This window comes from Drosophila ananassae, chromosome 2L (genome assembly GCF_017639315.1).
Source record: "Drosophila ananassae strain 14024-0371.13 chromosome 2L, ASM1763931v2, whole genome shotgun sequence".
Taxonomy (NCBI): Eukaryota; Metazoa; Arthropoda; class Insecta; order Diptera; family Drosophilidae; genus Drosophila; species Drosophila ananassae.
The window spans coordinates 7,524,265-7,538,553 of NC_057927.1; the positions used below are offsets into that span (position 1 = coordinate 7,524,265).

The following is a 14,289-nucleotide window of genomic DNA, read 5'->3' on the forward strand; positions in this document are numbered from 1 at the left end:
TTGCTTGCGTCGGGCAGAACGTTTTATATTTAAATCTAATTGGCGGCCAACATTGTTGGTTCCTCATTGTTTGTCCCGATCCAGCTCTAGTTTCAATTCCATTACCAGGCAGCTGACATCGAGCACTCGCACTTATTAATAATTGAGCCAAGATAGGCGATTACTGTCTCTGGGCACTCCCCACTATGCTTGCCTTCCGTTCGATATTTAATTATAACATCCACTAGGCGGACATGGTCTGGCTAAAGTCCCTTAAAGCTTGGGGAAATTCAATCATTGCAGATTATTTTTTTTCCGTAATCTGTTTTTAAATGGTTTTACATTGTTGGAAAGTATATTCTGTCTTCCATTTGTATATGTATAAAATTTCTTGTTAATCCAATAAAGCCTATTAACTACTACAGTCATTAAATATAAAAACACAGCTGATTTCAAATGATTTAGGAATTAATAAGAGCCTCAACATTCACTGGATTTCTAACAGATCATGGCATGGAAAATTCTATTTTGAAGCAACGTGTCGTATGAGTAATATTTAGTGGCTTCTCAACCTTGGCCCAATGTACTCAGAGCTCTGCAATAAATTCTGGCCAGGCATGCGTAATTTTGATTAGCTCTCGCTTAATAGGAAGTGATTATTTTCGGCACTCAAGATGCGGAAAATTTGTTTATGGAAGACAACGTGACGTATGAGCAATTTAACATATGCTAATAAAATTCAAAAGGTCCACCATTGTCTAGACATTGTATGCTGGTGGGGAAAACCCCTGATCTGGTTCAAGGATGTCGTAGCTCGATTCGTGTTTCGTGATGACAGCGGGCTGCCAAGATCGGGTCAATTCAACTGTCCAGCTTTCTTGCTGGCCCTCGTATATGCACTCCATTGTTCTGTCCGAAGCGCTTTTGTCACCTTTCCATGTGCTAATACGCCAACGTCACGAAGTTACCCGTTTCCACGGACAATACTTTTGGGTGGAACCAGCAATAAAACTGCAACTAAAGTACCTCGTTTTCCGTACAGTTATAATTTTGAGCTGGGGACTCCGCTGTCCGATCGCATGCCTGGGGCTTCCCCCCTCCCGGGACCCGGGTTCATTTCATGTCAGTAGGCACAAAATATGCCCATTCGCATGCCAGCCTCCAATTTCGGATGTGAGCATTTTGTGTGATTTTTTATGAGATTTTTGTGCAGTTTCGAGAAGTTCGCAGAGTCACTGTTTGCGTAGATTCTAATAATTTGAATTCTAACAAAATTCGATGATCCGCCCTTGCAGCTCGTTAGAAACAGCTCGGGTTAATTGGGTGTTTAATGCGGAATAGTCTTGAGAGCCGTTTGCATTGTTTCAAAAGAATATATATACATATTTGTTTTGTTCCTCTTTTTGGGCTTTCCCGGCCTTGGAGCTGGTTGGCCACCAAACAATTACCTTCCTCATTGGCGTCGAAACGATAATTGTGGCTCCAAATTTCGCAGCTTAATAACAAAGTTTGCAACTATTTGAGTGCCATTTTATGTTTATTTTCGTAAATCAGACAAATATTGATCGATATTCAATGGAGTTAGTCAGATCCGTGGTATTCCACGTGAATTTTTCCATTTGTCTAGCAATGTTTTGTACGTCAGAGGAAATTCTACAATGTTTTCTTATTTTTTAGGGTTTTATTTTTTTGTTTGTAAAGTCATTTTTGCCATTAACATTATTCTGACGAAACTAAATATAAAGCTTTATTTTTATTTTACAAACTACAATCCCATAAAAAGAACCAATTATTTAAAATTTTTATTGTAAACCTGAACAATTTAATTAATTTTAGCTATAAACAAGTTATTCATTATAAATTAATTTAAAACCAGATGAATGCTTAGATGTTTTGTAACAAACTCATTGAATCTATTAATTCCTTCCATTTATGTCAACAGTGTGATAATAAATTTTAGGCATATTTATATTTATATAACTAATATAACTGTTGTTTTATGGCAAGTTTTTATTCCTCCTCTCCGCGAAAAGCTTTTATTCGGGCCACAATCCAGATAGAAGTCGCACGCGCGTAACTTTCGGGTAAAAGCATAAAAAGCTAAAAGTCTAACCCAGAATGGGACTTTGGGATGCCCCGGGCCATAATTGCCGCCCCGGACTGCCGCTTTCCTACTGCCATAAACACAAACAACAATTAGCATGGGGAGCAACAAATTGCTCCATACATGCCAACTGATACTTAGCAGCGGGAACCTTAAACTCATTGTTCATTCGGGATCGCCGGATTGTGTTTAAGTACGTGGTAGCAACAGTCCATTCTAGCCCAGACAATTGTCATTGGCAATAAAAATGGAAAATGGCGTTGCTCATACAAATGTGTGACAGGAAGAGCAATTGGAGATGACATTAATGGATCTTGGCACGGGGTTGGAGAGCAGCCACCGGCCACCAGCTAAATAGGTCACCGCGGATGTGACAGCTTTAGATGTCCGTTCACTGGTACTATTATTAGATCCCCCGACCCCGGCTCTGTGATCGGTATTGATCTGCCATTAGTAACCAGCTAAGTAGTGGACAGATAATTGTTAGGGCAAATCGTTATGAGCTGCTAAGAATCTGGGCGGGAGGTAATTGAGTCAAGAAGTTGATCTTAATTGCGGGCAAGTCTCATGCATATGAATTTATTTTTTTTTAAAGGGCTCTGGCACGTGTGCGTGTATGATGTGCCTAAGATTTAGAGCTGTGTCTAAATAGAGTCATTTGAGCTTTTAAATTTATGAAATAATAATTCTCCTCCGAGTCCGAGTCCGAGACAATGGCGAACTCATCTAACCCACCGTCTGGGGGTACTGGGGAGGATCATGGGGTGGGAGCCCAGGCCCAGGGGTTTATACGTAGCACCAACCAGACGATTAGTTTAGGTGGGTCGTAGTTTCATTTAATTTTGTTGGGTTCCTACGAGTGTGTGCCGGGGCAATTTTAGCCGAGCGATGCCCGAGCAGAGACAGAGGCTTGGATCTGGACCGGTTACTGGGTAGTGGGTACTGAAAAGGTTGAGATGCTAGCCGACCCGACCGTCAGCGCGACTTGGATCCGAACCCGGCTCGGATCGGGCCTAGTCGGAGATGGAGATCGGCCCAAGAGTCCATATAAAGATCCCCGCTGCAGTCGAGATCGGCGCATTAAGCTGTCAAAATTTGTGAGAATAGGAAGTGCGTGCTAGATCAGTTCGATTCGAGACAAAACGGTGATTCTAGCCCTGGCCGAGTCACTTACAAATTCCCATTTCTAAATTGCTAAATCCGATCGCATCGGACCGAAACGGAACGGGACTTACGGGTCGATGAAAATAACACCTGAGTTGCCAGGAATAAATCAAGCTTACTTAATAATAAACTCATATTTATATAAACGTCAAAACAAATTAAACAGGGGCTATGCAAATACCCTCAATCCAAATCGTGCGCGACCTGTTAATAGTTTAATTTGCGGCCATAAATAATAACTAAGAATTAATTGATTTTTGCCATAAATCAATAAATAACTAAGTCACTCACTAACCCCGCCCAGCCGAGTGCCGAGTGACGAGCATAAGGGAGCAGAAACAATCCAATCGCTTTGAATCCGAGTCGCACATTTTCGGGGTGCTGAAATGAAACTATTTACCAACAAAAACCAGCGCAATGCAAGTGAGTACACCTGACCAAATTGGGCCGTGCAGACCATTGTCCGCATTGGTCAAAGCCAAAATCCCATAAAAGTTGATTTGAGCCGCAGTTTCCAGTTGTCCAAGGGAGCTGCCCCACGCGATCATAAAATAGTCAAAAACTCAAAAAATCTTGCACAAAAGTCAAGTCGCTCAAGTCGCCTAAATTGCTCTCAAATAGATTGCCGAAATGTGGCTGGAGTGGTGCAATGTATTTTTAAATGCCAGTTCCCCAAGCCCCCAGGCACCTAGGCACCCAGGCCCCCAATATGCCAGTCCCCCAGGCCCCGTGCCAAAAATGCTAATCAAAAAGAGTTATAAAAAGTGTTACTAAATCTCTCACACACCAGTTCCCAGCCGAAATTAGAATGCCAATTAAAATTGGACTGGCTGACAGGTGGCAACACGCGTGGATATTTAATTTTATTAATGGCTAATAGCCAGCTAGCCTGGCGACCAGTTCTTCCCAAGCTCTTATATTCTAATCGGTTCGCTTAAAGTCCAAGAACGTCTTTGGCAGCACGTCAGCCAAAACCTAAATATAGAACCGCAAAATTATAATAAGCAGAAAACAAAAAAATATTGATCTGAAATTGTATTAATTAGCAGTCTCCCATTCTAGTAGGGGGACTCCAAATGTTTGTTTACCCCACCTGGCAACGTTCCGGCCTGGCAATCAGTCGGTCAAAGCAGTTAACATATTTTCAAAGCCGAAATTTAGAAACGCCGACCAGATCTCTGATTACCATAAATCGAAATGAAGCTGCCAAGGGTATAGGGTTCTATTTACGAAACTAGCCATAGACAATATGTGAACGATGGCATGTAGGCCACTCGGTTAGGGTCAGTTCGGATTAATTGTAATCCGCTTGTAATAGCCGTCACTCAAGTAAGTAGATCGCTAGATCGATTCGGCCAAGTCATTCCAAAGTTTAGTCTTCGGATGTACGTGTATAATATGTGATAAATATCTCATATATACACTTGAAGTATCTGTATTAACGGATCTGGACGGTAGTGCAATTAAGTTTGCATAAATTAAGATTTGAAATGAATCGGTTGTGACTGAAAATGTCACGTATTACCTTACCATGAAGTTCGATGATTTCAATCAGCATAAATACGGTGGGAAAACTGAAGGTGAACGCGATGATGGCCCCCCAAACAATATAGCACTTGTAAATTTTGAGAGAAGATGCTGTGCTAGTATACTCCAATCTCCGATATCAGAGCGCCGGACGAGATGCCGATATGCCCGAACAAAGTCATCCATGACTTGCAGTTAGGGGGGGCTCTCAGAAATTCCTTTGGAACGAACCAACTAATTTGCCCGCAGTTTGCAATAAATCAATACAATCTACAGCTCAATGCTCGCAAAACAATGCAAATAACAGCTATTGTACGGGCATTAACTAAAACAGTAACAACAATGTATGTACGGACATTTGCACGGCGGGGGTATCCGTTTCAAAAGGCGAACAAATCGGATCAGGTGGTCCAGGCGGTGATCCAGTGAATTGGGGAAGTTGTAAGCCCGGTACCGGTGCCGCTTTTTGACGCTACGTATTTACTTTTCCTTATTGGCGGGCCTCTAATTGCCAGCGGGACTGCGACTTTGACTGCGACTATTTAAGGGTTTTGGGTTTTTGGTTTTGGCGATGATTAACAGCAAATAGCAACAGATGTGGGATTAATCATTAGCTAAACACAGGCAAACACAGGCCGAGCAGTCAAACGGGCAAACAAATATCGCTGTCGCATCGTCATGACAACAATTAGCCAGTTAACAGCACAGCACAGCGTCGTACATCTCAAGCTTAGCTCAGATAGTCGTAGTATCTTTCGGATACGAATGCCTCGCCGAGAGCGAATCTTGCCGGCGCAGTTAGCATATTTGCCTAATTTATTGTCGTCTGACGGAAGTCACACACACACACTCACGCACATCGGTCGGCAGTACACCTGCAAACCCCCGAAGGTGTTCCATCAGAGAAACAAAACAAATCCATTCTTGACTTCAGTGGGTCAGCGTTTTTGACGCTTTGACTTACTTGTCAAAAAAAAAAAAAACCCGCCACCGTGTACTGCTCAGATTTGTTTAATTTCAGGTTTTTTTTTCGGACTTTTATTTTTTTTATTGCGCCGGTGAATTGCACCGAACTTGAACTTCAGACCGCTGCAGAGGCAGCTTAGTAACTGATATGTATATCACCCCCCACCCCACCGGCTACTCGCTTGTCAGAAACAAGTTCACAGCTCACTGAATCAGCTGCTGGCGATCGAGAGCCGAGACCGAGACAAGCGTCTTTCATTCATGCCATGTCCATATGTCATATATGTATATATCTACGTATATCTATTTCTATGTCCATGTCTTATGTTCGACAAAATCTTTCGATCGACTTTTTGGGGGCTCTTGGCTTGGGCAATGCAGTTGTTGCACAAGGCACACGCTCCAAATCTGCGTCCGCCAGCCGGGGAGGGCTTTGTTGGCTCTGGCCACTTGGCTCGATGATTTTGGCATTGGCCACTCCATTGCACCAGAATAATTTTGAGCCGCTTTGTTAGCGGCCTAATTTATGGGCGAGGCTGACCCATTCAAAGCCAGGGAATTTTACCAGACTTATTCAAGGCAAGGATATGCATGAGCATATAGGGCTGCACCGGAAGAAACAGCTCAGAAGATTGTAGTTGTTAGGTATTTATTTTCATTAAAAATAATATAAGTAATTTTGATTGGACAGACTTATCTCTGATTTATTAAACTTTTACAAACTTACTAGGAACTATTATTATCTGAACTATACCTGCTCCATGGTATCAGTTTATTCTAGCTGATATAGTATTTAACATTAAAGAATCTCTTCCACTATTTTATCACTCACATTTTGAAATAAAAATATTTCTCACTGTGCACATCTAGTATTTGCTATCATTGGTTATATATGAATAGTTTGTTTTGATTTCTGGTTTCATCGGAGTCGTGCATAATTTGTCGTGTATCATCGCCGTTTTGTTTTGATTTTGGAGTCTTGAACCTATTACTGACATCAAAATTGACACCAAAGCGAAATTGTTAATGAGTTTATGCTGTTTGCTTTTCGATCTGAGCCAACCGACCCATTTGGAGTTGAGCTGGAGGGGCGTGTTAGCCGCTTGACAGTTCATTGATCTTGAAGCCGTTTTCGGTTTCGGTTTCTATTTCCACAGAAATCGCTATTATTCGGGCAAACAATTGATGGTGTTACTCTAACTTTTGTTTTTATTGCGGGAATTTCATTAGCCGACTTCTGCTGATAAATGGGCTAAGATTGTGCGTTTTGATTTATGGGCGAGTATCTTCGCAGCCGTAAAGTGGCCGTGATCGCTCCAAATCGGTCACAGGCATCCCACACGGGAGAGCTCCGGGGGTGCCTGTATGTAAAGCCTTAAAATTTTTTGAGTTTTCGAGTACGGAAGTGAATTATCACACCCGCAAAGACAATAATCTTGGCGGAAGGTGAGCCTCGCTCGAGTCTCGAGTCGGGTCTCGAGAATAAACGAGTTTGGTCGTAAAGTGAGTGATTTCACTTGAAGTAATGTGAAGCGAAGTGCAGCCTAGATTGATATGCTTCCACCGCCTCGCCCATCTTCCGCGCTTTTAATTAATATTCTAAACGAGGTCAGCCGGACGTGATTTTTATGGCTTTCCTAGGAGCGGTAGGGGTGTAAACAGACTTCAGAAACATATCTCTGTTTACAACATTAAATTCCTTATGATACCCCAAGCCAGCCAATCACTGATCACAAGAATGTAGAAGATGGCCAAGAATCAACAGCTCCTTTCCATAAATATTACTTCGTAAAAAAGCATATATTTTAATTAAAACTTATTTCTTTAAAATATTCAGCCTTAAAAATTAGCATTATGCTAAAAAGTGTCTGATTTGCCAAACCAGTTGGAAACTATAGAAATAATATAGTAAAGGCCATAAACCTTTTAATTACAGTGTGCTTAAGTTTTTGGGTTTTGCACAAAGTAAGGGTAGAGTCGGTTCCCAAAACTCGTTAAATTGTTTCGAGTGCACCTGGTATTATAATTGCAAAATCGAAGAACGTTCATTGAACCCCATCGATGATATTTTTGGGCATGTCATCGTCTGGCAGGCACAGCGTCATCGTATTTTTCGGGAGCTGCAGCCGCTGCTCCTGCCATTGAGGTAGGTCGGAGATCTCGGCCAATCTGTCGGCGATGCGGCCAAGGTCAATGGCACGTGGGGAAAAACTGGAACTGTTCAACCCAAAACCAGTTCAACTTCATCCGACGACACGCCAATAACTCACCCAATGATCTAATTTATTGCAGAGCTGCTGCGGAGCGCTGCTATCGGGATGACCCTGCTGTTTTTTGGATCCCTAGTGCTCATCTCGGATCCGGTGCAGAGCATCCTGGATATGGTAAGTGATCTTACATAATTATAAGGAAGTTAAAGATTAAATCAGAGACTAGGGGACATTTCGGAGACAATAATCATATTTTTTTTGATAATATCTTTACAGCAATTGACTTTGAGGCCCGGCACCTTGATGTATGCTCTGTGGCTCTTCCCGCCCTTGGACGTCTACATAAACGTGTACATTTTCAACTACACAAATGTGGAGGAGTTCATGTCCGGTCGGGCCACCAAGCTGAAGGTCGAGGAGGTGGGGCCCTACGTCTACAAGGAGGTGCTCAGCAATCACAACGTCACCCAAAACGAGGCCAACAACACCATCACCTACACTCCCCGCAGGGAGTACATCTTTGCCCCGGAGCGGTCCATCGGAGATCCCATGGTAGACTTTGTCCGAGCGCCCAATATTCCCCTGATGGGCATTACCACTCTGGCCTCGGGTCTTTCGATGTTCGCCTCCCTGGGACTGGGGGCTCTGACCCGGCAACTGAAGGCCAAGCCAATGCTGAATCTAACGGTGCACGAGTACCTGTGGGGCTACGAGGACAACCTGGTGCAGTTGGCGGCCCGGTTCGTGCCAAGCTGGATAGACTTTTCGAGTTTCGGCATCATGGAGAAGGTACGTTTTGAACTTTATTAGACTTTACTGAAAATGGCACATTTAAACTCTAATTTGGCGAAATTTATTGGTACTTTATGTTTACGAGTTTTAACACATTTTTTGGCCAATGACGTCAATGGAAGCTTTTAGTCAGATGCTCAAGTTTCCTAGAAATCTTTTTGAGGGTCCATAGGCCCTGAACTTTTGGTTTAAGCTCGCAAATTTCTAAAGTCTCCACTTATTTTCTATTACTTCAGCTATTTCGTGAGGGCAACGAGAGCAATGTTTTCAACATGAATTTGCCGGAGCCCAGGGACAGGTACGGAATCAAACTGCCGGACGCTCCACGGGCATATACGGTGGACAGTATCAATTATGAGCGGGGCTTCAAGCGCTGGCAGTACGATGAGGAGACCAAGTAGGTTTCGTAGTCTCTATTAAGACCTTCGCAGTTTTTTAATCTAAATGGCTTATCTTCAGCGGTACCTTGTGCAATCGTATTTGGGGCAGTCATGATGGCACTCTCTTTCCGCTGGACATGGACGAGAATGACGAGTTTTTCCTGTACAGGCGGACCTTCTGCCGCCGTTTACATGTCAAGTTCAACCAATCGGTTAGCATTAATGGCATGGACGGATTGCAGTTCACCATGCCTCCAAATGCTTTTGATAGCCATCTGGATGACTCGAATTCCTCGTGCTTCTGCAAAAATAACAAGTGCTTGAAGAGGGGTGTGGGAAATGTGTCACCTTGTTATTACAGTGAGTAGTTTTTAGATCTTAGTTTTATTTTTTACTAAATGGTGAGTGCTTTGCCCCTCAGGCATGCCCTTGGCCATTACGTATCCGCATTTCTTGCACGGAGATCCCAGCCTGCTGGAACCGTTCGAAGGCCTTAATCCGGACGAGTCCCGATTGACCTCTTACTTCGTGGTGCAGCCAGTAAGTCAACCACTTCACACCTTTATCCTTTTTAAACTAACTAAATAAATTATAAATGATTTCTTTAGCACCTTGGAGCCCCCATGCACGGCACCCACCTGCGATTACAGGCCAATCAGGTGGTGGGAAAGGTAAACTTTAACCGGGACATGTCACCCTTCGAGAACATGGTCCTGCCGCTGCTCTGGGTGGACCTGAACGTCGACGAATACTGCTGGCCGCTGCGCTACCTCATCCACGGCATCAAGTGGGCCTTCCCGCTGATCGAGTGGGGCGCCGCCCTGGGAATGCTGATGGCCGGAATATACCACCTTTGCGCCGCCCTGATGCTCTGCTTTTGGCCATCAAACAAACAACAGTTCCATAAAGTGGATCAAGCGGAACTGGGCACGACAGTACAAGTTATCAGCTTGCCCGTTGGATTCCGAAAGTCCTCCATTCCCAGCTCCATGCAACTGGAGCTGGAGGAGCAGCATCAGCTTCTGTTTGGACCAAAGGCGTAGACCTTCGAGATGAATGTTACCTCAAACACTCAGAAAGGGACAACACTGTGATATATAGACTTAAGATTGGGTGTAAATTATTGTGCTCATTGGAAAACAACTTAGGGAACGTCCTTGTCTACGTACTAGTTAACGGTAACGATTATTACGGCTAAAACTAAATTCTATGGCTAAAACTAGATTAAGGCTAACAGTAAGCAATGTACAGTTGAGTTCCACTCGATAAATACAGGTCCATAGTTTTGTAATCTGCGCGAAGTGTGTTTAGTGGGCGGCGATCGTGTCCTCGATCCATTTCATGTAGTACGAGGTGCGGGTGTAGACGTCCGGAAAGCCCTCCAGGGCACATCCTGACCCGAAGGACGTCACTCCTACCAGTATCCAAGGGCCGTCCCTGTTCAGTCGACACTGCAGAGGTCCGCCGGAGTCACCCACGCAGGTGCCACCTTCTCCATTTAATTTTCCAGCGCACAGGTGTCCGCCGTGAATATTGACGAAGCTGCCGTACGCATCCTTGCACCTGAGAATGATAAGGCACGATAAAGGGTCAATAAACTCAACCACCGACTCAAAGCAAATAGTAAGTGTTGATATTTTTATAAAAACAATCGAATCTTCACACTTCCATAACTTTATGTTTGGTGTGATTCGCACCTTTTAATTATACACCTATAAAAAGGGGTACCTACTTAAAAGGTGTTTATGTTCTTATGATTTCGCAATATTGTGTGACGCGGAAGAAACCAATTTCCACTTTTATTTATTTATCCTATTTCGGAGTATTATGTGACCTCACCTTCCATTCTGGTGCAGCGGCACCTGAGTCTTTAGCAGCTGGCTGGAGAGATCCCCACTTATGTTGGCCTTCCCCCAGCCGGTGGCCACGCAGTCCACGAAGGGCATTTCCCGCGGCTCCTCGTTGCCCTTTCGGTTTTTCTGCTCGGCTGAGTCCTCCGGATCCGTCCGTGGACCCAGCTTCATCAGCTTGTCGTTGCGTCTTCGGGAGCGTTTCAGACTGCGCGGAGAGCGCTGTGCCAGTGCCTGGCGCATCCTGTTCAGAATCTTCATGTTCATCAGCTCCCGCATGCTGGGAGCCGTCACATTTCGATAGCGTCGCCTGCTTTGAACGCTGCGCAGGAAGTTGTCGATCTTTTCGGGTACATCCTCCAGCTCCAGTTGCTGGAGCAGCACATCCTCGTCAGCGCTGGCCGCAGTAACTGCGAGTTCCGGCTCCGAGGCTTCCGCGGCCAGCATAAAGGGTAAGCAAATGCGCCGGATATTGGAGGCTTTGGCGAGGTTCGCCGGCTTGGAGAGCTTCATCAGCACCACATCGTGTCGAAAGTTGTGGTAGCGATGATGCATCACTATTTTCTCGACGGGAATGCGCTGCTCGTTGCCCGTTTCCACGTCGCGATCGTGCTCGCCCAGCACTACCGTCCAAAGGGGGGGAATGGGTAGATTAAAGAGATCACTGGAGAAGGTATAACATTTAGGAGTACCCATTAAATGGAATATATTGACCTAATCTTTACTTATGAACACAGTGTGCTGCTGAGAGTATCCAGTACTGGTGTATGAGCACCGCACCACACCAGTGCCCCAGGAATCCTAGGGAGGGATGCAGCAGCTCTAGCGAGGCCTGCCAAGGAAACTGGCCTTCATTGGTGGTGGCTCCGGCTATAATCCGGGGACCCCGACGGGCAGGACGGCAGCCACAGTCTACGAGGTAAGTTCAATAATATTGTTATTAGCTTATGATCTTAAAATACTCATTCTTAGAAGAAAAAGAAACACTAAACCGATGTATTAGCGATTGATATTTTTAAGACAAATCACTTACCCGTTTCAAATTGTCTGGAAGTGGGCAGGAGAAGCAGCAGGCTCAGCCAACTCAAGGTCAAAGTGTTGGCTATTTGTGGCCGTGATGGCTTCATCATCTTGGTGACCGCTCCTCGGGCAGCTGGCGCATTTCAACCGCTCAGCTGCTCATCGCGCGCATGACTGACCCACAGCAGGCCGTATCTATGTATCTTTGTATCTTCGATGCTGTATCTGTGTCCTGCTGCCGCCGGTGCGCCCAGATGCTTTTCACTTTCACGCCGACTGTCAAATAAGCGAAACGGAGGGTTTTCCGGGGACTGGGAACTGGGAACAGAGGTGGAATCGCGACTTTGGGCCAAGAGCTATTTAATTTGTCTGCTTTTTTTCTGTAGTCCGGACTCGAGTATTATAATTTACGAGGTCTCCCAGCCTTAATTTGGGTTTCTTTCCACGGCTGCGCACTAATTAGTCCGCTGGATGGGCGGCGTCGACATCGCGAAATGTGCGCAGAAGCTCGAATTGGAGTTTAAGTTTACGTTTTAGTTAATGTTTATGTTCGTAGCTCCAACCAGAAGCTCCGGTCTCCGGTCTGCGATCTCCGGTCCACTCTCGATTATATAACCACTTGGCTGAGATGCTGGCTGGCTGGCCCGGCCTACGGCTCTTATTTATAATAACGGTCACTTAAGCTTGCTTTTCTTTTTCGTAGTCTCCGCTTTTGCTTTCCGTTTAGCGCGTGCGCATGCGCGGCAGGTATTGGGGTTTGAATGTAAATTTGGCGCCAGGTGCGAGTGCGAATCGCTGGGGACGAGCGCCAAAATGCAACTGTGCTCTGCTCGGGTTTGCCAGCAAACATTTACCGTTTACTGTTTCGTTTACAGCGCCGTCGCCGCAGCATCAGCTTCAGCCTCAGTTGGCGTCGACAGCGTTGTGGCATGCCCCCGCGCCAACAACAAAAGCTGTGCCAACGAAAGTGAAAAAGCAGCGGAGCGGTGAGGGGGCCCGGCGAACAAAAGCCCCACAGCAGCAGCGGCAGCAGCATAGATGATGGCTAACTGAGTTGGCAATGGAAAAGGGTAAGTTGGTCTGGCTCACTCCACGGAAATCATTCGCAGTTGAAAAACTAGCTTTCCATCTTAGCCTATATTGGGTCTGTTTATAGAGTGTCGATTATATAGTGCTTCTTCTTATTACATACTTCTAGTTATTCAAGTATTAGAATAACAAACTCCTTGTGTTGTAATAGCTGGACAAAAAAACGTAGTACAATCCTCTAGACTAGTAACAGTTTGCATGCAAATTGTATTTTTCTAATACATTTAACTCAAGTAAGTGCTAAATTAAGTCATACATGTGGGTCATTACCATAATTATTTATTTATTAGATTATTTTTCTGTTTCCAGCGCTCTATTAATGGCTGTGAATTTGATTTCGATAGGGGAATGAGTTGTAAATGGTTGTTAGATAAGAGTTCGGTGCAATTTGATATTAAAGTCGTGATGGCAATTATCTAATCTAATTTAAATGCGAACTTCGGCATATTTCAGTGGCAACCGGGCGATCTTATAACATTGGATCACTCCAACACGTTATATGCAATACAGATATGCAGTTACGACCTGGTCTGATCTATATAGATACTTATTAATTGCGGCTAGGTGAATGCCATGTTACTTTCTGTCACTGTGGCATTTGGAGTACATTTTTTACCCTAATCCAGGGCTGGTTATGTCTGCCATTTAAGTGAGTGATTAGAGGCAGCTATTCAACGCCTGTTTCAATGTAACATGTCAAGTGATTGGTTTAATTGCGATTAGTTCTAGATTAAAATGTGCATAATTACGCTCGTCCCCCGGGGCTACCGTAAATGATTTACCGAGTGGGTTGTCCGGCCTGCCCGATCCAATGAGTTAGTCAGTGACTGAGTGAGTGAGTGAGTGAGCGAGCGAGTGAGTGTTTGTATGTGAGTGCGAGTTACTTTCGTTTTCATTACGCGACGAAGGCAGCAGCAGCAGCAGCAGCAACAGCATCAGCAACAGCAGCAGCAGCAGCAACAGCAGCAGCTATACGTACTAGCAACAACAACTTGAATTCCGTGTTGATGCAGAAACTCATAAGTCATGTTGCTTGGTGCTGCCGCTGCATCCAATGGGGAAGTTGTTAATGCAACATCAGAAACACCAAATCCAACAGCAGCAACATTACACTGAGGAAAAAGAAGGAATATTAGAGGTAACCCTTGAGGAAGTAATAACAGACTACCGGTCTAAATAAAAGCACTCTCTTTTCCTCAAGTGTATCG

General features: G+C 44.6%; 2 protein-coding genes across 2 annotated transcripts; one reads left to right on the top strand and one right to left on the bottom strand.

The window, feature by feature from the left end:
- The first annotated feature begins 3,127 nt into the window (after positions 1–3,127).
- On the top strand, positions 3,128–10,417 carry LOC6500714 (lysosome membrane protein 2). Its single transcript, XM_001953744.4, has 7 exons — positions 3,128–3,670; positions 8,033–8,124; positions 8,227–8,739; positions 8,979–9,139; positions 9,202–9,482; positions 9,544–9,662; positions 9,731–10,417. Exons 1-7 carry the CDS (start codon positions 3,634–3,636, stop codon positions 10,163–10,165), a joined length of 1,638 nt encoding a protein of 545 aa, XP_001953780.1. The 5' UTR covers positions 3,128–3,633; the 3' UTR covers positions 10,166–10,417.
- LOC6499846 (transmembrane protease serine 7) lies at positions 10,416–13,363 on the bottom strand. The gene is made up of 4 exons (XM_001953745.4): positions 12,006–13,363; positions 11,698–11,884; positions 10,962–11,636; positions 10,416–10,685 (listed from the first exon to the last, which is right to left on the bottom strand). Exons 1-4 carry the CDS (start codon positions 12,100–12,102, stop codon positions 10,430–10,432), a joined length of 1,215 nt encoding a protein of 404 aa, XP_001953781.1. The 5' UTR covers positions 12,103–13,363; the 3' UTR covers positions 10,416–10,429.
- Between the last annotated feature and the right edge of the window lie 926 nt (positions 13,364–14,289).

What these genes read in the sequence shown, in the direction of transcription:
- LOC6500714 (XM_001953744.4), top strand. Translation starts at nt 3,634, where the DNA reads ATGAAACTATTTACCAACAAAAACCAGCGCAATGCAA. An exon ending in TGCAGAGCATCCTGGATATG is followed by an intron (nt 8,125 to 8,226) that starts GTAAGTGATCTT and finishes ATATCTTTACAG; the next exon opens with CAATTGACTTTGAGGCCCGG. An exon ending in CAGTACGATGAGGAGACCAA is followed by an intron (nt 9,140 to 9,201) that starts GTAGGTTTCGTA and finishes GCTTATCTTCAG; the next exon opens with CGGTACCTTGTGCAATCGTA.
- LOC6499846 (XM_001953745.4), bottom strand. Translation starts at nt 12,102, where the DNA reads ATGATGAAGCCATCACGGCCACAAATAGCCAACACTTTGACCTTGAGT. An exon ending in TTCCAGACAATTTGAAACGG is followed by an intron (nt 11,885 to 12,005) that starts GTAAGTGATTTG and finishes CTTACCTCGTAG; the next exon opens with ACTGTGGCTGCCGTCCTGCC. An exon ending in GCAGCACACTGTGTTCATAA is followed by an intron (nt 11,637 to 11,697) that starts GTAAAGATTAGG and finishes TACCTTCTCCAG; the next exon opens with TGATCTCTTTAATCTACCCA.